Here is a 26036-nt window from a genome sequence, read left to right on the forward strand (position 1 = left end):
TCTCTCTCCTCTCTCTCTCTCTCCCTCTCTCTCTCTCTCTCTCTCTCACACACACACACACACAAATAAATAAATAAATAAATATTTTTAAAATGTTTAGTTCTATGGACATAGTGAAGTACTCCTGCTTTGAGAGGCATTGACATACAACTATTGTTAACGGCCTTAAAAATGCTTATAATCGCTTTTAAGTAAACTTGGTTAGCAACAATGGTATTTATATTTTCTGAAGTCATTGTCTATATTTCATCTTTTTCTCCTTTATTCTCTAAACATCTAAAATACAGATTCCATCTCACCATTTCAGTAAGATTGTGACCTTATTTTTATAGCAATTGGCAGCTACTACTAAATCATGACTAGGATGTTCAGGAAATCTGTGAAAACATCTGTTCATTCTTAGAATTTCTTACTTCCCACTAAACCTAATGATAATTATATTCCAGGAAGTCATTGGCCATTTTTTAAAAATAAGTAGGCATCCTTAGGCCTTAAATTCATTTTGCTTGCTTTTGTTGATTTGCATTTTGAGTGAATGTGGATTAGTGATGTGGAGCTCCTCTCTGTAGGCTATGGATATGTTTTATTACCATTAGTTAATAAAAAAGCTGTTTCGGGCAACAACTTAGCAGAGTAAAGCCAGGTGAGAAATAAAAACAGAGATATAGAGTAGGTGGAGTCTAGTAGATGTCGTGCAGCTGCTGAAGGATAAGAAGACCACAGGAAACTTACCCGCAGCCCACAGCCTTGTGGCGATACACAAATGAACAGAAATGGCTAATTTAAGATGCAAGAGCTATCTTGAACTATGTCTGAGACCTTAGCTAAACAGTGTTGTAATTGACATAGTTTCTGTGTGATTATTCAGGTCTGGGTGGCCAGGTAACAAACAAGCAGTCTCCATTTACAAAATGGTATGTGCAAAGTAAAAACCTGATAAAATCACAATAGGCTCCTGCAGGCATAAAATTGTAGCTGTTGTCTCCCCCACAGCAGCCAGGTGAAGCAACACACTTCTCTTACCACACCTAATTACTAGAAGGAACGCTGTGCCTGGAGAAAACAAAAAGAGCCCCTAGGGTAAAAAGTACGGTCCATGAGCTTCTACCTTCTTCACACTCGTGATATCCAGTCACAGGGTTGAGTTACAGCAAAGAATTACACAGTGTGATTCCTGATTGTACTTTCTTTTCCCCTATGCAACTGGAGAGGTCGGAACACAATAAACTAGACGTTGTGGTCAACACAGCTATGTGCAGGCCTCTTCCACTGTTACAAGGTGTCCCTTGCTTCAGTCACACTTCTTTTGTTTCCTTCAAGTTTACAGCTTTTATCATTATGGTAAATCCCTTCCTCATTGAGTCTCAGAAAAGCAGGCTTTTCTCCTGACCACACCCTTCCTTGTTCACATCTTCCCTCTTACAGTTAGAAGGAGCCAAAGTCTTTAAGGAGGGGTGTGGCCCAAGTTTCATTGCCCACCCATGCATGCCCCACTGTGACATTTTAGAGTACAGAGTAGTCTGTTAGGTGGGCACAATTTGTGAGTCAGGTGCTGACTCCTCACTCCAAAAAAGAAAAAACAAAAACCAACGTAACCAGAGCATCTTAAAAACAAAGTTGCCCTCACTTTGATACCCTACAAGAATGCAAATTCTGTCAGTCTGGCTCTTCACCAAATCTCCTTTGCAATGCTTTTGGAATTTGAGCATGGTCAATTATTTAAGGTGGGAACGTCCCTGTGACAAGTCTCCTTTCCCTCTTCTGATTTATTTAGTCACCACCAACAACTTATTTTCGTTATCAGTGAATATTAATTTTACAGGATGACTTTTCATTGTGACATTTTCATACATGCTCTGATTATATTCATGTTTGCCCACTCTTTTCAAATTTTACTAGTATCATCTCAGTATCTCAGTTTAGCCTCACAGTGTTTGGGTCTTGCAATGTCAATAAAATAATCTCTTCTATGCTCATTTTTTTTACTCCAACAAGTACTAGGTCCTCCACATAGACTATTCTTTATATACAAGGACTTAATAGTGTCTCTCTCGTCCTTAAAATTAGATCACACCGTCTTCCACCTCCCATGATAAAATTGAATGTTTTCTTTACAAGACTTTAGACACAACAGCTCCTTTTCAGCTCTCCAGCATTAGATGAGATAATGCTAGCAGTTATAACTTATTTTCCTCATACATGGTTATCAAGATATACCATGAAGGTACATCTCCTTTTTAGGTTCCTGGCTTGGAAGTAACAGATTGCTTCTGTTTCATAGATGGCACCGGTACTATTTCAATCACTCCCGGAAACAAGGAAATATATTTCTAGGGCTTACAACCGTTGCTCAGTAACAATTGCGTTCTGTTAGAAGAGGGAACATGAATTTCGGTCTCTGTTGCAAGCTGAGGGAGCTCTGCCAATACCATACCTTCTGCTAAGCTATATATGTTAGTTTTCTTCAGTTACACCACTGTGTCTCTTCACATCAGTATTGCCTTCTGCTCATGGCTACTTCCTACTTTTTTCTTTAAAATTTATTTGAGCCATCTATTATAGAAAGCTAGCATTCCTCTTCTTCCATAATAAATAACTTCTTTGTATAATATATATGACCTCATTGTAATAAATGTCTGAATAATCTTCATGTACTTCTATACATTATTATTTTAAAATGTCAAATTTCCATTTTGCAATAGGACCTTAAACACATTGAACTAAATATCTAGTTCATTTGAAATTATTTTTTATTACAAACTTCAGGAAATAATTTTAAGTAAAAAGACCTAAGATTTATAAGTACATATGCTTAAATGCTTGGTTGCTCATTTATTTAAGAGGAGTTTTTGTTTTAGTTTTAGTGGAAATTCCCAGATGATGGTACAATATTTTTTTTTAACTGCTCAGTAGGAAACTTCCTTATTTTCCTTTCTGAGAAGACTCCACACTGCATTTCCACACTTTTCTTGTAATCTGTGTGACCCTCTACCCTCATTCAGGATACAGGATGCAAATAGAAGTGATAAGTGTTATCGGTTCATTGTATGGCTCCCCAAACCTCTGTGTGTGGCTAAGCCCTTTCTATTCTTTTGTGAATAGACCATATGATAAAGCCTCTACCAACCTAGAAAGCTGTATATTAAAGAGACTAGACCCTGGGTCTTAGGATACTGCTAGGTATCCACACGCAGCACCAAACAGGGACATGTCCATTCGGTGATTACCTTGTTCAATGCTTTATTTTTGATCTCCTGTTATTCATAAGGAATGAATTCTAGGGACACAACATTTAAATCATTCACTAAGGTTAGTTTTTCCAAGTAAAAACCTCAGGTGAATGTGAGGCACGAAGACATGAGGAGGAGAAAGAAAACTCAAGTGAGTCACTACTCTGCAGCTGCATCACATTCCCATCTATTCCCCTGTGCAGAGACAGTCTCAGAGCTCCTGGTAACAGCAGTTAGCCTAGGAAACACCAGGCACAAGGACACTAAGAAGGCTCGTAGACAGATTGTACTAATGATTTCAGCACCGTTAGCTTTACCTATAAATAAATTTCAACTGCTTAAGCTTAAAAAAAAGACTCACAAATAAGTATAACCAAATTATAAAACTGAAATGAACACTTTTATGCAGAAGAAGACAGTAGTAAGGACCCTTCTTTGGCCTGAGTAGGAAATCAGGTACAGAATAATGCTAAATATCCTCAGTTCATAACTGCAAGTCAATTCAAACCATGAATTACCTTGAGCTATGTAAATTCAGGGTCCCTTTGTCAAGAACTGGTGTGCCGCACTTTCGGGGTCCTTTCATATGTGAGCTTCACCTTTCTCAAGACTCGCTCTTTATGGCTCACAGTAACATGGAAATGCCTTGCATCATTGCTTTCTATGAAAGAATAAATCCAATACACACATGTTTATGTGTGTCCAGAAATATATACACATACACGAGTAGTTAGCCTTGCCCAAGATGATTTCCGGATTTTTTTTTTTTTTTAGCTGAATATACTTAGAAATGTACCAATCACAGGCAAGGAAGGAGGAGCTCACTAATCAAAATTTACCTCTTCCATCGTTGTTTCATAAACACAGCGCCCCAGGGAATACCAAATGACTCATAACATGTGAGGCAGGAAAAAGGTACCTCCCAAGTCACGGGGAATTTTCTTAGACACGTACCACACCGGGCACACTAAAACAGAAACTTTGAAAGCACGACCATCAATTGTAGTTTTAACCAGGTGATTCTTCTCGGGCTGTAACTGGAGAACCACCGTTGTACTATACAAAAGCAGACGCTGATTTTCCCATAAGCAAGCGACTCTTCAGACCAGCCCTGAATGTTTTCAAGGTAAGGACAGTAATTTTCTACAGACTGTAAGAAAACGAAAGTAAGACCACTAACACCAAAAGGCACCAAACGATTGTAAAAGAAAAGTCTTAAGGCAGGAAAAAAAAAAAAAAAACCCGAGAAAAATGCTGCTAGGGAAGGATTTCAACAACCTTGAGAATGCAATCGGGGGGGGGGGGGATGGAACAGATGTGGTAACCGATTTACCACTTAGGAAAAGATGCAAAGCAGGAAAGTAACTTGACTTCCTGCATAGAATCCCCACAGATGGAGAGGTTGAGAGAGCAGGGGAAAGAAAGTTCCCAGAAGAGGCCACTCCCTCGGTACTGAGTGACCCTCCCTTCCAAGGTCATCAAAACCCCACTTCCTTTAAGCTCCCACCAGCTGCTTGTGGGCGGGGCGTTTGGTGGACTGCCTGCCCTCAGCGCACAGCTGGAGAATTCTGAAGCGCAGGCTGCGGTTAGGTCCCTCACGTCACTCAGTCCTTTTCGCGAGGTTTCTGGGAAGGCTGAGTTTCAGCTGCGCCACTAGCAAGGGATTGGGACTCAGGACTACTAGGACCCGCTGATCACATCCCTGACTTCAGCTTCCCCGGCTGCCAAATAAAAGGAGCCTCAGGTGAGCCCAGCATTCTGTGCCACCCAGGACGGAGCTCGCGATCTGTGTTTGCATAGGAGCAGGGTACCAGAATGGGGCGCGGGAGGTTTGGGGGGCGGAGGCTGAGCAGGAGCAAGGGCTGCGGACCCTTTGTATGGTATGGAAACTGGGGAAAGTGGCCGAAAGACCTGGGCTAGAGACCCCGGAAGTGGAGAGAGAACTCAGCCAGAGGCCATGTCTCCACCGTTGCTCAGGGAACCAAACTGGTATAATTTCCTTGAAAGTCCCTACAGGACTTTCTTCAGCTTAGCACACTGCTTTACAGCCCAGAGCAGCCCTGAATCAGGGCTTGAAGCTGTGCTCACTTGTAGCTCGGCGGTAGCACTCTTGTCCAACGTGCTGAGTCTATGATGGATTCCCATTGAAGGAAAGGAAAAGTTAAAAAAAAGAAAAGAAAAGAATCGTTCACCTGCTAGCTCTTTAACCGAAGTGTTCCCTTGGATTATGGCTAGAACCCAAACAGTGCGTAGCATTCTAGAATACCGAAGTAGGGAATACAAAGGGAGTAAGGAACAGAGTGGGCAAGACCACTAGCTGCGCATTCAGGCTTCTGTTACACCATAGCCATGAACTCTGACCCAGTTTCTTCATGTATACTAGCTCTTCTCTGAGATTGTTAATAAGACTTAAGAATGTGTCACTTTTTAAAATCCCATCACTTGGGGGCGAAGTAGGATCTCTGAGTTCCAGGCCAGCCCTGTCTACAGAGCAAGTTCCAGGACAGCTAGGGCTAGACAAGAGAAACCCCTGACTGGAGAAAAACAGAACAAACGAACAAGAAAGAAAAAGAAAGAAAGAAAGAAAGGAAGGAAGGAAGGAAGGAAGGAAGGAAGGAGAAGGGAGAAAGAGGAAGGAAGAAGGCAAAACAGCAATAACAAAAGAGTTTCAGTCACTTTGGCATCAGTTAATAAATTGCATATAGAAATAAAGAATCTAGTCAAAACCAATGTTCATTCTATCAAATACTTGGCAAAGTCCCACACCAACAATTCTCTCCCTCGTTCCTGTGTGGATTGATTTCTGTAATATTGTTACTGGAACTTGGGTCTGATCACCTCCCAGTTCCAAGACAAACAATCATGCTTTCTTCTGGCTTGGCAAGCTAAATGGTTAATTGCACCGAAGCTTAATGGAAATCGTGCCAGGCAGGTTGGGGCTCTTTTAGTCAACAGAGCTTTCTATCTGGTGGCTATCGACAACTGGGCCACTTTGAAGAAAGAATAAACAGGGAAATAGAGGGGTGGTAAGAGACACAAGAGTCTCTGAGTCTGGCCAGAGAGCATCAAACTCTTTGAAGGAGTTTACTGTAAGGTGGAGACACACCTGGGTGACTGTCTCATGTGCCCCTATCATCATCCTCTCTAAAGACGGGTCCTCCTCTGCTCTGTAATTCACAGACCACTCATTCCCCTGAATGAAGGGAGATTCTAGCTTCAGAATTTCCACTGCTCTCCTCCCACCTGTCTGTAGCGCTCACTGCACACACCCACACCCATAACTCCACAGCCTGGCTGATGATAGTTTCCTTTGAATGTGACTTTGATCTATCTCGAGGGCACCACTGCCACTCCTATGTAAATCCATGCCCCGCTAAACCTTTCTAATAGCGCCATTATTTTCTCTCAGGGCTCTCTGAATGTTCTACAGGATATACTTAGATCTCTTCTCAGTCCCTAGGTTTGCTGGTGAAGTGTTTGTATAGAGCTTTGCATGGTCTATAGTATAGACATATAGACTTCATACTGTCTATATAGACAGTATATATGCTATATGTCTAGTACAGACACTATAAACTCTATACTGTCCATAAACATTGAAAAGTTTCTGCACCCCGCCAAACCTCTCAGCCAATGCAACAATTCAAAATCAGACCAAATGAAACCGAATTAGAAAAAGCTCAGGTTTAATGGGTAAAATGATCCCAGATGATAAGGGGAAGAGAGCCTGAAAAACCATGTGTCTGTTTTCTGGGGGGCAGTTTAAATACCCTGTGGGCTTAAGCATCTCTGGGGGACAAGCCCTGTTTGGTGGACTTCTGAGATGAGGCATGGTTTGGGGAGAGAGAGATGGGGTAAGAGGACTGAGGTGGAGCTTCCACCAGAACAAATACCCCCCCCCACTTTGAAACACAGGATATTCACAAAGTGAATACTTCTTCAGGAAATATTTATATAAGTATGCATGTGTGTTCACATCACACTCTTGTAGTAGAGCACTAAATAAGCAGGGCTTGATAAAACCAACTCTAATTAGTGTGTGTCAACAAGGGTTCTTTTCATTTTGAAATTAAATTCTTGCAAAAAAGCCTACCTAGCCATTAAACAATTGACCACAAGAATAAACTGGAACCCAGGGCTTTGATATTTGCCAACAAATTTCAATGAAAGTTGGAAGTCTTTTCTTTTCTTTTTCAGTGAGCCAAAGGCAAGAATACAAAGATGTGAAAAGTGAAAAAAAAAAAAAACACGTTAATTCAGCTAGTTAGTGAACTGAGTGGCTGGCATTAAACAACAGCTTTTGTTCCTTGGGCTTAGGTACTCCATTTATAAGTAATTAAAAAAAAAATCTCAAATTAATGTAAGAGCATTGGGCTTCCCAGAGGGGCATTTTGTAATCATACAGGAACCCAGTAAGCATAAATGGGTTTCCAGATGAATCTCTGCTTCTTTAAATTTACTTCTTATTTTAGTAGAACATTTGACCGCAACACTTTCCATGGGTTTCAGCTGGTGTATAATCTATTTTCTTTCAAAGTTTACAGCATTTCATTCAGAATTTAAACTTGTTTCCTTTTCATGAGGATGAAATAGAGATGTGGATTTTGACAGGGAAACTTCCTGTCACAAGGGACATTGCACTGCTAAGCAATGTACTTGAACAAGTTTACAGTTAGGGGTGCCCTGTCCCCAAATGTTCAACAATACCTTGAAGCACCCATTTGTGAAATATATGTGCATATTTATCTGCCCCAGTTTGACTGCCATCAAACCCACAATTTAACACTTGAAATGTGTGTATGTTAAATGCTTTCCAAACCTTTCCAAACACATAAAGCCTACCTAAAAATTTAACTAAAAAAGTACCTGAAAATTTTTTCACTTGGTGGCTTATTGTGGTTCTGCCTTGCTGTTTGGACTACTACATTTGTTTGTTTGTTTTCTCACCATGAGATCTTATTCAACTGCTCAGCACTTTGAGATGTTAGTGGTGGTTTTGAAGCTGTGAGGTGCTGCTGAATTTTGTCAGGACATACATTGGTGGTTAGACTGTGGAGAAAATGTGAGCTGGTTTATCTCCTACAAGGGATAATTTATAAAGAGACATTGATTCGTAGGCATTTAATAAGTATTATAGTTAAATAACCTCAATATAATTTGCACTCTTTTTAAAGGCGTGGGTAATGTTATAATGTTCCAAAATGCTTTTAAAAGCAATAGGAATTTCAAGATCCCAAGAGACAGGAGTTTTCTGTACTGTGTATGGATTATGAAAACATGATCATGGGTCCTCGTGGTTTCTCCCTGTCCCAGGTGGGAATGCTTTACAGTTATGAAAAAAGAAAAAAAATCAGAAAGGAACTGAGGAGATGGCTCAGTAGATTAGCACACTTGTGCAAGCAGGAAGTTTACAGGTGAGATCAGGAGGATCTACAGAGAAACTCAGCAGGTGTGGCCACTGCCTGCAATCCCTACGCAGGCAGGAAGCAGAGACAATGACTCTCATAGTCTGGCTATGGAATTGGCCAGTTCCAGTTTAGTTTAGCGAAAGGTGTGGCTCGGCAAATTAAAGTACAATGAAGATAACAGATGTCAACTTTGGCCCTATAAACTGTAGCCCATGTCTACACACATGCAAACATACATATACAATGTCATGTATACCTCATTGATAATTAAAAGAAAAAAATGTTTTAATTAAAATTATTAATTTAAGAAACCCCAGAAAAGAAATGGGGATTTGTTATTACAACAACAAAACAGAAAGTATAAATAATTGTATTTATATTTACTTTCATTAATATGTATACAATGCTTCAGTTTCCTATAAATGTGTCACATAATAGAGTTGCAGAGAAGAATTTATTAATTTGGGTATTTCTTGAAGTTCTTTATTCATTCTGGAGAAATTGTAACTCCCTAGTGTGAGTTACACACTTTTCCCCCTTTGGGTACATCATGAACATTATTTCCTTTTTTTATTAAAACTTTCTGAAACTTCAAAAAACATGAGCAGATTCGGGCAATGGTGGTGCACACCTTTAATCCCAGCGCTCAGGAGACAGAGGCAGGCGGGTCTCTGTGAGTTTGAGGCCAGCCTGGTCTACAAAGCAAGTTTCAGGACGGCCAGAATTGTTACACAGAGAAACCCTGTCTTGGGGCGGTGTGGGGGGATGGACGAAACAAGAGCAGGAAACATTATTTAAAAGTCATCAGGTTGAAATAATGAATGACACGCTTCAACTAGGAATACAGCTGCAGGTTGTTTTCAAAGCTGTGTGGCCGGAACTCTGCTAAAGTGAAGGCAGAAAATCATTTCTACAGCTAAGGGGAGCAGTTCGGGTGAGCAGACACAGGGTAGATACCTTCGTCCCTTAGACACACGAAGCTGTATTTTAAGTGGCACATGGACAGTCTTAGTGGCCGCCTAATATTTGCTCTAGATCCCACACATGTAATTTTAAATCTTGAGATGATGTTAGCAGCCAAGGTGAATAAGAACCCACATTTTATTGTACAGAAGTTTTTCTAATAAGTGGTTCTCCTTCCGATCATAGCTAAAGCCTCAAAATTATGAAATAAAATAAAAAGAAGACATCAAAGAGAGACAAGAGAGCCCTGTTTGGGGACTTTTGCACAAGGAGGAAATGTTCTTTAACCCCCAGGACAAATGAAGCCAGTGTCCTCTTGGTTGGTTCATTATGCAGACAGAAACTTATGTCACCACATTCTTAAGATCAACCTGACAAGGCTTAGGAATTCCCGTCTTTCTAGCATGCCATTCATTTCGGGCCTCACAGAAATTCCTAGGCCAAAACAAACACATTCTGAGAAGGAATATTTTTAAACAAAGATCCCATAGTCAAGCTGATTGGACAGACTAGCAGTGAGAAAACTGATTCAGTAAATAAGGTAAAATGCAACTGAGGAAGATACCGGGGTCAATTCCAGCCCTTTAAACGCCAGTCCATGTCTACGCACATGCAAATATGCATACACACAATGAAAAGAAAAATGTTTTAACTAAATTGTTAATTCAAACTTCAGCTGTTGAGCTGGTTTGTCTTGAACACTGCACACTACATGGTTTATGGAGAGGGAGCTGTTCTTATTGTATATTTGAAATTCAAAACTATGAAAGGATTTTTTTTCCAGTTCTAGGCTCTATTTTCAAAATCTAAAGAGACATGAGCAGGGTGGAGGAGGTGCATTCCTTTAATTCCAGCAGTCAGGAGGCAAATGTAGGCAGATCTCAGACCAGCCTGGCCTACACAGCTAGCCCCAAGATGGCCAGGGCTACACAGAAAAGCCCTGTCTCAAAAGAACCAAAGTCAAACAAAAACAAAACAGAAAACCAAAATGTAAGAAAGGTAAAGTTCTCTGATTGACAGCAAGATGAAAATGGCTAACAACTACAATCCCTTAAAGTTTATACTTAGTTGAGGCTATAGGCTTTTGTAAGCTGAATGTGTTAAAGAGTGCCATAAGAAATAGGGGACGTTAGTAAAGAGATGGCTCAGTGGTTAAAAGTCTGGGTCCTGGCACCTTCACAGAGTCTCACAACCACCAATAACTCTAGTTCTAAAGGATCCATAGCCCTCTACTGACCGTTTCAGGCATCATACATGCATGCAAAACCATTTAAACACAGACAACAAGAATAAATAAATCTTAAAAATATAAATGAAATGGTGCAGGTAAAAACTTTAAGGACATTTAACACACAAAGGATACCACCTATTTCTACTCCAAGGTTTGTCTTTTAATTTGATATATCTGCTACTCTTGGCATATTTTATGAAAACTAATATTCCTTTCAATGCATAACCTTTCATAATGAAAATTTGATGTTGAGATGGATGATCATGGCATTGTGTATGTGTAGATTTCATATACATATATGTATATATATATATATAAAGTAAGAATATATATTCATATAGTGGACTCTGAAAGATTAACATAGGCTGATATAACATATAGCCTTATACTCTATTGTAATTACATATGCTTATTAGTTTACAATTAGCCCTAGGATTAATTGGAGAAAAAATTAAATACTTATATTTCTGCCCTTAAGGACTGATGATAGCCACTGGAGCTGGCTACTGGTCAGTTAATACAAAATCATGTTCCTATTGTTTAAAGTAAAAAGAGAAATTTAAATGGATAGCACATTTTTTTTTAGATTTATTCTAGTGTAAACCTATTGAGATTTACTTGATCACTGCTGAACATCTTGCATATAAGGTACTTAAAACTGGTGTGGTAATACTTAGAAATAAGTATTTCATTAATATATGAAATTTCAGCTGGGCAGTAGTGTTGCATGCCTTTAATTCCAGCACTCGGGAGGCATAGACAAGAGGATCTTTGTGAGTTTGAAGCCAGCACAGGCTCCAAAGCTACAGAGAAACCCTTCTCAACAAACAAAAACAAAACAAAAAGATAGGAATTTTTTTTACCTAAAATTGCCAGTGATAAACAATTTTGAAATGAAGTAGAAGATGGTATTTGTTTCTCGAGAATACTGATTATAATTACTTATATAGTCACATTTATTGGCTGCTTTATTACTCAGAATTGCACAGTAAAGAAGCTAGTAAAAGGGCAGCAAATACTGGAGTGTGCCAGACACGAGGGGGCATCAATTTAACTCAGGAGGATAAAAGTTTTAAGGAACAGAATTTTTGTCTGCTTTGCTTCCGTTGTAATCAGTAAGCATGGAGTTGTTGCCATTTAGAGTTACAGAATGTGGTACCCGGATAGTAGTGGATAAAGCTAAGATGGGATTCAATTACTGGGCACAGGACCAAGTATAAATTTGTTGTACTGCATGTTTCTTCAGTAGTCAGCTGTGGGGTCATTAGGGTTGTCAAGAATGCTGTCACCATGAGAATCTCAACCAGGTCCCTTAGTAAGAAGCAACTTTTAATCCACAGAACTGAATACTAAACCTTAAATTTGGAGCTCAAGTAGGGCAGGTCCATAGATCCTGGATTTTAAAGTCCACTCCTGTGCCCTGGAATTCTCTCCTGCTATCTTGTTAGACGGTTCCTACAGCTGAGCTCAGAGATTCGTATGTGAGCCACCTGCTTCTTTTAGAAGGGCTGTTTGTGAAGGCTGCCCATTTAGCTCTGTTCCCTGTTGGGTGTGTCTTTCACAGTGTTCCTTCTTGGATCCTGTTTCCAAAGACCCTTAAAAAAATGTGTCCACCATCATGACCAGCCAAAAACGTCTGAAATTCTACTAAAAATGAGACTATGGGGATGAGGGTCAAACCCAAAAGCTTGAGTAAGCAGATCAGTCTAGACTAGATGAACTGGGAGGACTGACCAGACCTGTGCCTGCAGAGTTCATGAGCACCTTGGAGCAGTCACATCTTTCCAATAAATCTGTAGATAATCTACTAACGTCAGATATTCTGTTTTCAGAACGGGTTAAACCATGGAAAAGCACAGTAAGTAATTCATGTTGAGTATTCCCTTTTCATAAAATCATCTGATAAGACATTACTTGATTGTAATGTTTTATTCAGCTCTTGAAATTGCTCTTTGGGTTCGCTGCTACGCTATTATCCTCAGTGTATTATTTAGTGTTCTCACATGGAGAAGACAGGCACAAATGGGTGTGGTACCATCTAGTTAGTGACAGCAAGTCCACAGAGGAAGGTGTATGTTAGGCATACAGATGTGTACGTTGTGCAGAGCTTACTATGTCTTATCCAGAGACTTTTCTGGGCTTTTGGACACAATTCGTATACATTAATGGTTATTCTAATCATACTAATCAAAGAATAACATTTTTGATATCAGTTCATTCTCTTAAGTGTAGAGATGCATACTTTCATGATGTGTGTTTTATAATATACACATCCTTTAGGATTGAGTAATATTGATCATATTTTTCTTCCTCTTTTTTCTCTCTCAGGAAAGTCCCAAATAAATATATCAAGTCTACAATATAAGATTTTTCCGTATTTAAGTTCTGAGAAGAAAAAATTGCATATCTTAAAAAATATTACTAGCCAAATCATTTTCTCAGAACTAGTTTCCCTTTCTCTTTCATCTTTGTTGAGACAGTCAAAATTATATATATATATATATACATATATATATATATATATATCATCATAATCTAGTTTTGATGAGTATATTCGACAACTTTCAGGACAAACTGCTTGGTTTTCTTAATGAATTTTGTATCGATCTAAATTGTCATAAAACAAAATTAAAGATGTTGAAATTTGATATGTTTGAGCTATTTTACATGCTAGCAGTTCATTCAGCTTAGAGAAATTCATTTGATCGCTGGCACCATCACTTTTTCACTCAATATATTCATATAGTTATATGCATATTGGTACATTTGTACCTGAAGAGAAATAAAATGTATATGAATAAGTTTACATAACATCTATACAGATCGACATGTATACATAAAAATAAAATATTTTGTGATAGTTATCTCACAGGTTTATGATTTTTTTTTCTAAGCTACCTAGGTTAAATTTGAAAAAACATAAAAGACATGCCATTCTTTCAAGCGTGTGAATCCATTTTCACAGCATGATTGAAGCAAAAGTCTCCTTTACATTAACTCTTTTGCAGGCAGAACTCATATACGGAGTTTACTCTGCTTGTTTCAGTTCTGTGTAGTGGCATTTCATTTGTGTTTTAATAGCTAAAGCTTGCCTGAAGATCAGAGAAGTAAAACATCCACACTGGTCAGCCTTACAGACCAGGCAGTGGTAACACACACCTTTAATTCCAGTAGCCATACTAGCTTGCCATAGAACCCAGGCAGTAGGGCCGCATGCCCTTAATCTCAGATCTAGAGAGGATCTCAGTCCCATTGTGAGGCTTCCTGGAGGCAGGATCACCATTTTCGAACTGAGGTGGAGCTAAGAGCCAGTGGCTGGCCCTCTTTGCTTTTCTGGTCTTCAGGTTGAACCCCAATATCTGTCTCTGGGTTTTTATTAATCATGCCTCATTAATCTGCATCACACTATCTCATCACTGTCTACTGTGCTTCCCAATGCATATCATACTTAAACTGACAAGCATGTACCTCTCCCTGAATTGCAGGCATGCAAACAGAGGCTCCTCACGCAGGAACACATTTGCCAGCTGGGTATGGCCCTCAGTATCCACCAGCAGCATTCCAAGGTAAAATACTTGTTGCAGATGGGAAAAATAACACTAATCAATTGAAATTTGAAAGGGAGAGAAAGAAAGGGGGTGGGCACATATATCTTTTTTTAGTACTTCTTTTTCATGAAATTGTATTAAAGGAATTTTGGCAGCTTCGCAGTTTCTTTTTTCTTTTGTTCCATGTGTTTTCCATAGGGATATTTTTTTATAGAGGGCAGTAAGGTGACTTATAAAGGAGCGCTGTAAACTCTGGAGTATGTTTCTATTGAGCAACAATATTTCACTTAAAACACATAATTTAAAATTAATTGTATTGACTGCTCATCTCTTGTGAGAATTGCTGGGAGGGAAAGTTTTCCATGGGTATTTTTGAGTCCTATGGAACTGGGGATTAATTGTGTTCAGCTAAGTAACAGATAAATGAAAACTACTTACCACTGGAAGCTACCTAGGATTCTTGTTTCCACTTTGTGAGACTTATAATGGACACCTTTTCTCTTCGCCAAGCTTAAAGATGCGGGTTCATAATTGCAGAAGCACAGTAAGAGGGGGCAGGTAGCTGGTAAGTTCAAGCATTTAGAAAAAGCCTGACACAAAATGAAACACACACACACACACACACAAATAAAGCCCTGACAAAGCTAATTTGTGGAATGCTTACTTTGTATGCGTGAGAACATAAATTCAATCCCAACTACTAAAAAAGGAAAGAAACAATCTTCTGTTGTAATTATGATGATTCTTGTTTTCCATGTCTCACAAAAGTAGAGGAATCATATCATCATTTACTATGAATTTTAGGTCTTATTTTGAACCAATGCATAAAATAATGGAAAGCTTTTCATTTAGCAAATGCAATTGTCATCATTATCTGATCTGTGCAAATGCCCAAGTAGATGCTTTGCCCTGATTTTCCAAACAACCTGGGAACTACCATCAAGGTGCTTTGTTTGGACACAAGGGTTATGCAGTCTGTTTTCTTTGCTGAGTAAAGAGATTTCACAGAAACTGCTCTGGGAATTCTAGATTTTTTCAAAGATGTATTTATTATATATACAGTTTTCTGCCTACATGACAGAAAAGGATGCCAGTTCTCATTACAGATGGTTGTGAGCCACCATGTGTTTGCTGGGAATTGAACTCAGGACCTCTGGAAGAGCAGCCAGTGCTCTTAATCTCTGAGCCATCTCTCCAAACCTGGGAACTTGTTCTTTCCAGATGTTTATAATGAAAGAATATGGTCCGGCTAAGTTTCAAGGTTCTAATGTAGTAGTTGTCAACCATGGCTTCACTTAAGAGTAACTTAAATGTGTTAGGACAGGAACACCAGTAGACGACCTGTGAACTCAGGGATTGGTAATTTCTGAACCACCAGGTTTTTCTACTGTGAGATCAGGCTTGAAAACCTCTGCTGAGTTCACAAAGAACTGGCATTGGAAGGTTTTCCAGTAAGTTTAAGATGTAAGCCAGAGAGTTAGAAAGTGGTTCAGTCCTCCTCTAGTTAGCTTAACGTGGGTATGTGTGTCTCAAGGGGAGGGTTTTGACATTTTCTTTCATTCCACCTGCAACACCTCTCATCAGCCCTTCACACAGTGCGTCCTTCCTTTTTCATGGATGGGCATCAGCCACATAAAGTCATCACCTCCTGTGTCACCATCTTGTTCACAGATTGCTTTACACCAAATTTTTGTTTGTTAATATACCGAAAGCTGACTGTAACCCTTTTGAATCCATTCTCCTTGTACCCCTGACTTTTTGATAACCCTTTGCTGTGATAGTCAGAAATTATGAAGGCAATTAAAGGGCATTGTGAGGTATAGTAAATTTTCTAAGCCTTGTTTTTAAATGGAGCATGGATTTTTGTTAGAAGTGTTTTTATTTATTCACTGTGGATTCTAAGTATTAGAGTTTGCATGTCCTTCAATGTGGAATCATAGGTGCATATAATCCTTTGAATATGTATTCCATTCCTATGTAATAACTCACTATAGGAGGCTCACTGTAATTTCTTATTGGAGACTTTTCAGCATACATGTATTAATTCCCTCCTGTTCTCTAGCTACTAATTATTGAAAAGTTTCCTCAGGGCTGGAGCATTTATGTAGTGGTTAAGAGCACTTGTTGCCCTTACAGAGGACATGGATTTGATTTCTAGTAACGAAATGGTGGCTTACAATGGTCTACACATCCAACCTCAGGGTATCTGATGCCCTTTTCTGACTGCCACAGGCACCAGGCATCCACATGGTGTGTATATACATATATTATATATAATATATTTACACACACAAGTGTATATATATACATGGTATATATATTATATATTTACAGGCACAAGTATATATGTGCACACACATATGTTTTCATATATATATATATATATATATATATATATATATATATATCCCCATACACAGAAGATGACAATAATTTATCTCATTGCTTTTGCTATACTCTTTGGTTAATCAACTGTATTTTCTAGAGCTTTTATGGTAATAAATAGTAAGGTTTAAATTTATTACCATTGAAGCACAATTAATAAAAACTCAGAGAGAGAAATTGGAGTTCAACCTGAAGATCCGAAGAGCAAAGCAGCCAGCCACTGGCTCTTACGTTGAGCTTAGTCAGAAATGGCAATCCTGTCTCCAGAAATCGCAGAATGAGACTGTGTGAGAGAGCTCTCTCCTCCCGTTTTATAATCCTCTCTAGGTCTGGGATTAAAGATGTGCACCACTGGGGTTAAATGCATACACTGCCTGGTTTCTATGGCAACTAATATGGCTACTGGGATTAAAGGTGTTTGACCATTGCCTTGTCTGTAAGGCTGATCAGTGTGGCTGTTTTACTTTCCCGATCCCCATGCAAACTTTATTTATATAAATACAATTGAAATGCTGCTATATACCATAAAGTTGTAAATCTTTTTTTTTTCAATGGACAAAAAGAATTTTAGAGGAATACACTGGACTAAAACTCTTGGCAAACAAGTATCTGAAATGTACTATAAAGAACGATTTGTCTTTAACTATATACAAGGGTTTCTCAGCCATATCTGATAATATTTAGGTTTCTTTCTTTTCCTGGAATGTATTGTCTTTGCTGGATGGTGTTTAGTAACACTACTGGATTCCACACACCCACCAGATCCCAGCACCATCTTCCTTCCCAGGTCAAGCAGATGGTCTCTATATTCTCAGTTCTTCCTTAGGGAAATGGAGCAAACTTTTTCCCGAGTCTGTACACATAGGATGTGTACCCCAGAATCATCTTCTATTTGGAGTGTTCTGGGTTCTTGAAAACCTAGCTCCAGGCTTCCATTTTGAGTCTTCACAGAATGCCAGAAGGTTTATGTTGTGGACATACTTGTTTTCTCTCCCATTGTCAATTATTAGAACATATTTTCTGACAGATAAAAAATACAATATCATATAAATCCTGTATCAATAGGATTTCTGAGATGAGAACTCCCTAGATAACTGGGATACTTGTAATGAACTGACTTTTCTATGCAGTTATGATTTTTTTCACTTGCTTCTATTTCAGGATTTTCAGAACAGAATGGCTACCCCACATCCCAGCCTGGCTACCAAGGACTCCAGAATCCTTATGCAGGGCCTCAGGCTGGCTTTCAAGGGCCCCAGGGTCCATATCCAGGGCCCCAGGGTCCATATCCAGGGTCCCAAGCTGGCTACCCAGTCCCACCAGGAGGTTATCCAGGTGCTGGCCCAAGTGGCTTTCCTGTCCAAAATCAGCCAGCGTACAGTCATCCAGGTGGGCCTGGAGGGGCTCCGTGGATGCCAGCACCACCTCCCCCACTGAACTGTCCACCTGGGTTGGAATACTTAACTCAGGCAAGTGTATTGCATGAACTATTCATGAATCAAATAATTTGGGTGTCTAAGCTGGAGTATGGGACAAAAAAAATTCATAAAAGTCTGAAATAGAAAAATAACATTTTGTACCACTAGATACTTGTAATTCTTCTAGGTCAGATTCATTTTTTAAGGAGAACATTAGTGTGCATAGTAATTGTGTTTTCTGTAATTTTGAATTTACCTAAAAATGGTTATTAATCACTATTTTCAGTTCAGTTTTCTACTCAGTTAGTGTATTGTTTCACTGAATCATCATAGGAAAGTCTCTGATATACAGGAGTTATAATTACCATGTTTCTCCGAAGGTATAAAAAATTGTATACCTTGTCCACAATAGTGGGCCTTGCCTCCTGACCTGGACTTTGGTACTAAACTGGATGTTCTTTTATGGTGACCCCCAATTCACACCCTACTATATGACTCACATGTTTACCTCCAGTAAAACTCCTATCTACGTTGTTGCTTATGTCCTTTGAGTGATACAGTTTGTTAAATCCGACAGATAGAGAATAAAGCCATGATTATGCTGTACTACATGACAATGAGTTGCTGCAGTGTTGTTTTTCCATCGGCACAGACACTAAACTTTAATCTGCTGCTGTTTAACCAACAAACACAGTTCTGCGGCTACTGGCCTCTGTCCCTGGCAGTGGCTCAACTGTTCAGACTGTGGCCTGGCTCTGTGGCTGCTGCCAAATATAGTTTTAAATTAAATCTCTGTTGTTCTATTTACCAGTAAGACTCGGGAGTCAAATGCTGGGGTGAAAACCTGCTAGCTCAGAGAGGTTGAGTAGCAACTAGCTGACCTTCTCACTTTGTTGGTATCTCCGAAAGAGAGCATCCCTTCACTCTATCAAAACAAAAGAACCTAGTCAGACACTCTGAGGCTCTCTATGATTACTTCCTATCAACTAGTTGCTAACTTGGTTTTGTAACCCAAAAAATGATTTTATTTAATTAATGCAAATGCAAACTCAGGGTTCATGGTATGATTGTATATCTCAGAATATAGAAGTATGACTTTTAGCATTTATTTGATAAAGGAAATTAAGTGAAATAGGAGTAAAAGTGTCCAATAAAAATATAAAGTATATTTATAATCCAATTCTAAGCTTATAAACAAATAGCCTTGTGATGACTATCCAGTTCTCAGTCAATCAGGTGTCTCTATAGATACTCTGTGTGAATTTAATTTTCCACAAGTTACTCAAAAGTGTAGGATGGGGAAACTCATCAATTATTTGGTCATAAAATAGCTTCAAAATAGATATTTATAAAATTAGGATCCTACATATACCAGGGAAAATCTATGCATACTACAAATGATGACATTGGTCACACATGATATTTTTCCATCTTGTAGAACAGAAGTTATAAATAAATTAAAATGTTATAAATATTCCTTGAGAAACTTTTAGAAAGAATGATGTTTTATACATACAGAAACTTGTTATAAATCAGATGTATTTGACTAAAATGTTATAGTAAAGAATTTCCAGAAGCATTTTGAAAATTTTAACAATATTATCTTTTAAATGAAAAGCAATACAAATATGAAACACCGATAACTAATTTCAAGCACATATCCTCTCTTCTCCGTAACAGATAGATCAGATTCTGGTTCATCAGCAAATTGAACTTCTGGAAGGTACGTATGCCATGTAATGATGGTATTTCTGGAAGTAAAAGCAGTTCATACAGTTTCAGGCCTGCCCGTCGCTTTCCCTAGAGCAGTCTTCTGTGAGAGGTTCAGCCAGGAACTTACAGATGCCTGTCTTGCAGTGGCTCTCCACCTTCCTAGTGCTCTGACCCTTTAATACAGATCCTCATAGATTTATAAGCTTTAAGATACTATATAGACAGATAGATAGATAGATAGATAGATAGATAGATAGATAGATAGATAGATAGATAGATAGATAGACATATGTAATTCTAAAGCACATTAGTTTTCAGTGTTTAGGTCTTTTAAAAACAGGATGTACTTAATTTTCTTATTTTTACAAAAATGACATTTTATTTAATTTTTCATGTTCTTTGTAACACTTAGAAATTACTCAGAATTTACATTTTCAGTGTGCATCACACATTACTGACATTTCTGTATTCAAATCTAAGTATACAAAAATGATATGAAGATAAAACTTTTGACTGTTTAAATTTTTACTTTTTTAGTAATCACAAGGAAAACTAGAGGCTGTAAAAATTTTTAAGTTTCATAGCCAAGCTCAAGATTTCTGAGATTAAGATATTAAAACAGCCATAGATAGGATGAAAATTGATTGCTATAAATCAGTTGAGTGACAGCCAAACGTTGAGAGAAATTTCCATGAATGTAGGGTTCAGGGACTGTCTCAGCCCCACCAAAGGCACTTCAACGAGTTCACCATGACAAAGAACATCTCCAGATGCCCAAAAGTCCTTGCACATAGATAGCATTTGGTGCTTGAGCTTCTACAAATTTTAAATAATTACTTGTGGTTCTGGACATATTTCTAATGAACCGTGACTCTAGGATCAGAGGGCTATGAACAAGGAAGGACATCTATTCTCTCTTCCTAGCTGGACAGAAACAGAAGATCTCAGTGTGAAAGTTAGAACAGCAAGGCCCATCACTTGAAGCTCTGTGGGTGGGAGGACTTAGCATCACTCTGTTCGCCCATGATAGCATAACCTTTGTAGGGTATGCATTGAAGGGGTGGCTACTGAGCACCACGCCTCTTGTCTAACACCTCCTGTCCACTTTGAATTTATTTTTGAGCTAAACATTCCTTTGCAGATTCACTTTTGCTTTCACTCTCCCTTTTCACAGCTGTGCTTTTAGAAGAATCCTTCTCGTTGCTTTTGTTCAAATGGCAGGGAAAAGTATGTATATGTACCACAAACCATGGATTCAATTCATAGACTATAAACATAGCAATCACTCTGTGAGCCCTAAAGCTAAACTCTGCCAGAAGAGATGACCTAGCCCCACCTTCCCCCTCAGCACTGCACCTCACAGACACTGAAGCTCCTTTGTGATACAGGCCATGGAGGTGGACTTGCAGCTTCATCCCTGAGGAAGTCTCATGTACGGATGTCTTCCGTCTTTCCTTCTTACCTTAATGTTCTTCTCCTTTCCCACTGCGATGTCCTAAGTGTTCGGGTCCAGAGCATCTCTCCACTGCTTGTGTCTCACTTCCTGCTGTTCCTGCAGTCTCAGCCACCCTTCCCATTGCTACCTCAGGAGAGAGTCACTGTTCCTAGCAAAGTGGTGAATGGAACTTCTCCTGTGTGCTTTCAGTTTTAACAGGCTTTGAAACAAATAACAAATATGAAATCAAGAACAGCCTCGGGCAGAGAGTTTATTTTGCTGTGGAAGATACTGACTGCTGCACTCGGAACTGCTGTGGACCATCTAGACCTTTTACCTTGAGGATCCTAGACAATCTGGGCCAAGAGGTCATGACTCTGGAGAGACCCCTGAGATGCAGTAGCTGCTGCTTTCCCTGCTGTCTCCAGAAGGTCAGTGTGAAGTTTCCATATCAAATGAGAGGAGAGCAACAGAGTTTTCCAGAATCCATTAACCCTGTATGGTATGGCTATGGCTCCATTCAGCATGCACTCTTGCTTTTGTAGATAGAAGTCCAAGCTCCTCCTGGTGTGCCCGTAGGTTATGTGACTCAGAACTGGCACCCTTGTCTGCCAAAGTTCACTCTGCAAAATGAGAAGAAGGAGGATGTTCTAAAAATTGTTGGTCCGTGTGTCGTGTGCACCTGCTGTTCAGACATTGACTTTGAGGTAAGAAATATCACAATGTTCCTAGGATGTGCTTTCCTGACATGAAAAGAATATATTCCTGTAGGATGTTCTTACTGCATTACCTAAATAGTGGGAACTGATGTGTGCTCATCTGATTAATGATTAACCATTACTCTGATTAAAGGTCTGTGTAGATAAAAAGCAGAGAATGGGGGCAAAAAAGAAGGAAAGAAAAGTAATAAAAACAATCTACCATTTAAAATCTTTGTATGTTTTGGTGAGGAGATAGCCCAGTTGACCAGGTGCTTGCTGTACAGGTGTAATATTCTGTGTTTGGATCTGCAGCATCTGAGTGCAAAGCATGGCATAGAGGCACATGCCTATGTTCCACTACTGGGGAGATGGAGACAAAAGACTCCTGGGGCTTGCTGCTGAGCTGCATGAGCAGTTGAAGACTCAGGCTCAAAAATGGAACTTATCTCCAGGAAAGACTGACAACTGGTCACTGACATTGCAGGAGAGACTGACCTAGTGGATACTAGAGCTAAGATGGTGGTGGGCAGGACATACACACCTTGGTAGCAGTCGTTAGTTATGCATTTATCTTGTCTTCTATTTAAGCTTTTCCCTCATGTTGGGACCCTGAAGATTTGTGGGAACCACTGAATCTCTGTCCCTCTTCTCAATATGGTCCCCACTGAATAAATATTCCTCTATTTTTCTCTGCAAAAAAAAAAAAAAAAAAAAATAAGGTTGCGAGCAGTAAACCCTGTGGCTTCCACACAAATGCATGCTGATGTGCACATCCATAAACAGCTACACACACAGTATACACACACAAACACACTAACTTCTGTATCTCTATACTTTGTGTGGCACTTTTTAAATAGAAGAGCAACCAAGCCACTAAAGTGGGTTTCCTAGGCTCTTTCTTTCTTTTTCCCTTGTTCTGCTGTTCTACGGAAAGTGTGCACTTTTGATTTTTACAGTTCTGACCAATATTGCAGTATGCACTTTAGCTTGTGTCCTACCCATTCTACTGTAAATTTGGCCCTGGGCTTTCCTCCCACAAAGCCCCCAAATCAGAACCTTTTTCACACTGGAAATCTGATTCCACACACTTCTTACAATTATTTTACTCCTCACTTGTTATCAAGTCCTACCCCACCTTTGCCCTGGGAGCCTTCCTTGGAGCTTCTCATTGGTCCCTTCCAATCACAGCTGGTTTTTCTTGGCTTTTGCGTCTCACGCCCTGCCCTGCCTACCATCCATGGGAGGCAGTGAGCCTCTACCCAATTTTAACTGTCAAGCCTACAAGAAAGCAAAGCTTCTTGAAGTGACATTTGAGCAGCAGTTGTATTATTATTTTCCCAATAATAGAAATAATCTAGACAGTGTATTAGTGAGGTATTAAAAGGTTTTTCTATTGAAATTTGTTTTGCCTTAAGTGTAAGAATTTGTATTGTCTGTTGCTGTTGGAACCAGAGAATGTTAGTTTTGTCAGTATACAATTAATAGTTGCAAGGACCTACAGTTTATGTAATTTAATGCAATATTTGTTTCATTGAATCGCAACTTTGGAAGCATGTCTGCTGTTTAGCTTTTGGAAATGCTTATGATTTTTATTTTTTTCTCTGAAGCTCAAATCTCTAGATGAAGAATCTGTAGTTGGCAAAATTTCCAAGCAGTGGTCTGGTTTAGTGAGAGAGGCCTTCACAGACGCAGATAACTTTGGGATCCAGTTCCCACTAGACCTTGATGTGAAGATGAAGGCTGTGATGCTTGGAGCATGTTTCCTCATCGTAAGTCCTCTTTATTGGTGGCTTTCTTAGCATCATCCCAAAATCATTCACCAAATTTTTGTATTCCAAAATGGTGTATGAAATGAACAGGTTTTTATATCAGTACTCACCATTCAACTTGGTCTGAAATTCCATTTAAGATGACACTGGGCACACTCTAGCACAGTTGATTGAGGAGACTGTTCGCCCATAAGACAGAGGTCTCGGGGCTTAGAGTTATTCTAAGATTCAAAATTGGTGCTTTGGGGGAAGATGGCAGCTGTTTAGGCACAGACAAGGTCATGAAGAATTTAATTAACTTGTTCATTTAAAATTAGGCAAACTTGTTGGAAATCCATCCTTACAAAGAAAAATCCTGGTGACTGTGTGAGAAATCCTGGTGACGTGAGAGGAAGTGGCACTGCAATTGTTCAAGCCAAGTGATTAGCAAATGGCTAGAAGGGGAAAGGAAAATAAAAAAGATCCAAGAAATAAAGTCTCCATGATTTGAAAGGACTCATGGAGGAAATATCAGGTTAGAACCGCACAGGACAAAATGGTCTGGGGAGACAGTGAGCCTGTTCAAGGGAGAGCTGCTGACCCAGGGCCAGTGAGCTGCACCCCTCCTGCTGAGATGCTGCAGCAGCCCCAGGTCCAAAGCTGAACCTGGAACTCATGTTGCTAGAGATATTCCATTCCTAGAAAGGACTAGCAAAAGTTGAGGGAGCAAGAAAAAATAATTCGGTGTGTGTGGGGGCGAGTTATGAAAAAATGGTATCTGGAGAATTTATCAGGACATTAATGAAACTGGTCTGGAGCAGAGCAAAGGCAGAAGGGGTGAAATGATTGCTATTGAAAAAGAGAGGGGAAGGCAGAGCTCCCATTTCTGTATTTTCCCACTGTTCTGATGCTGCTGAGTTTTTATACCCTCCCTTTGTGTGGGAATTGTTCTCTGGTTGTTGAAAACTCTTTTTTTTTTTTTTTTGTCTTATTCAGGATTTCATGTTTTTTGAAAAAACTGGAAATGAGGACCAAAGAGCAGGAGTGTGGCAGTAGTTTCTTGAGATTCCTCAAGAGATTTAAGGACTTCATTCTGGTGGATACTATCTAAAGAACACACATGGCTTTTTTTCTTTAGTGAAATAACTGTGTCGATTAACCTATGATGCCTATACCTCCTGTTGTACAATTGTGCTTTCAAATTATAGTTTATTTTCTATACTTTTGTCATGTATTTGTTTTTATGCATCCTTAAAGTGTTCACTGTGAATTAGTGAGAAAAATATATGAATGTTTACACATAGAAATGAGATTGTCTAAGAAAAATGCTTTGATTTACAATCTTTGATTTATTTTGTAATTTATAAAAACTTAAATGTTATTGTAATTTAAGATGAAATTACATATTAAATTATAATTTATACAAAAGACTTGATGTTATTTATAAATACCATTTAAAGCCTTAAAAACTTTCTGTTTCCTTTACCTTAGAATTAACTATTATTCAGTATAGTTATTATTAAGGAAACAATAACTGTGTTTTCTTTCCCTCTTTTGAAATTCAGCTTAGTTATGTAATTCTATTTCTATACTTTTCTACCAAATAATTCCTTCATTATTAGTGATAATATAGTTCAATATATAATAATAATACCATGTATGTATGTGTATATATATCTATGTATGTGTGTATATATGTATGTATGTATATATGTGCCCTTTGTACCTTTTGGGGACAAGGTTTCATAATGTAGCCCTGGCTATTGTAGAACTTGCTATATAGATCAAGCTCTTTGAAATCACAGAGATTCTTCTGTTTTTGCTCCCTGAATACTGGGATTAAAGGCTTATGCCATCACACCCCACCTGATAAGACTTTTATTGTCAACCCAGAAGTGACTTCCAATGAATAAAGGAATTTTCGGCCCAAGGAAGACTCATTTTAAAGACTTAAAAAATTTCATAGTGGCACAATGTTAAAGCTATTTTCTCATAGAATGTTTAGCTCCTATATTCTAATATTTCTAGGAAAAATTGGTTACTGCTCAGATGTTTAGTAAATAGAACATATATAAACCTCAACAGTTATTGATTACAATAATAGTCAAATGCCCCAAATAAAAACATATAGATCTATTTTAACTTGTTTTTGTTAGGTCCAAAGTGGACCTACAAATGGCAATGCTGCTGGCAATTTTTTTAAATGACAGTGTGGATGGAGCCAGCTTAGGCTGGACTCTGACTCAGTAAACAGTC

General features: G+C 38.8%; 1 protein-coding gene across 2 annotated transcripts; it reads left to right on the forward strand.

Moving 5' to 3' along the window:
• The first annotated feature begins 4784 nt into the window (after positions 1–4784).
• On the forward strand, positions 4785–25208 carry LOC101991791 (phospholipid scramblase 1). 2 transcript variants are annotated; one of them, XM_013353569.2, is made up of 9 exons: positions 4805–4974; positions 12665–12690; positions 14318–14398; positions 17927–18234; positions 19864–19906; positions 21542–21762; positions 21877–22038; positions 23640–23801; positions 24777–25208. In XM_013353569.2, exons 2-9 carry the CDS (start codon positions 12678–12680, stop codon positions 24834–24836), a joined length of 1050 nt encoding a protein of 349 aa, XP_013209023.1. In that variant the 5' UTR covers positions 4805–4974; positions 12665–12677; the 3' UTR covers positions 24837–25208. The 2 variants fall into 2 exon arrangements, with proteins under 2 accessions (XP_026644830.1, XP_013209023.1); XM_026789029.1 differs by lacking the exon at positions 12665–12690 and having other exon boundaries at positions 4785–4974.
• The last annotated feature ends 828 nt before the right edge of the window (positions 25209–26036 follow it).

This window comes from Microtus ochrogaster, unplaced genomic scaffold (genome assembly GCF_000317375.1).
Source record: "Microtus ochrogaster isolate Prairie Vole_2 unplaced genomic scaffold, MicOch1.0 UNK12, whole genome shotgun sequence".
Lineage (NCBI taxonomy): Eukaryota > Metazoa > Chordata > Mammalia > Rodentia > Cricetidae > Microtus > Microtus ochrogaster.

Bases quoted from the DNA above. Each gene is read 5' to 3' on its own strand.
- LOC101991791 (XM_013353569.2), top strand. The intron at 14,399-17,926 runs GTAAAATACTTG...CTTCTATTTCAG, and splicing joins TCCACCAGCAGCATTCCAAG to GATTTTCAGAACAGAATGGC. The intron at 22,039-23,639 runs GTAAGAAATATC...TTTTCTCTGAAG, and splicing joins GTTCAGACATTGACTTTGAG to CTCAAATCTCTAGATGAAGA.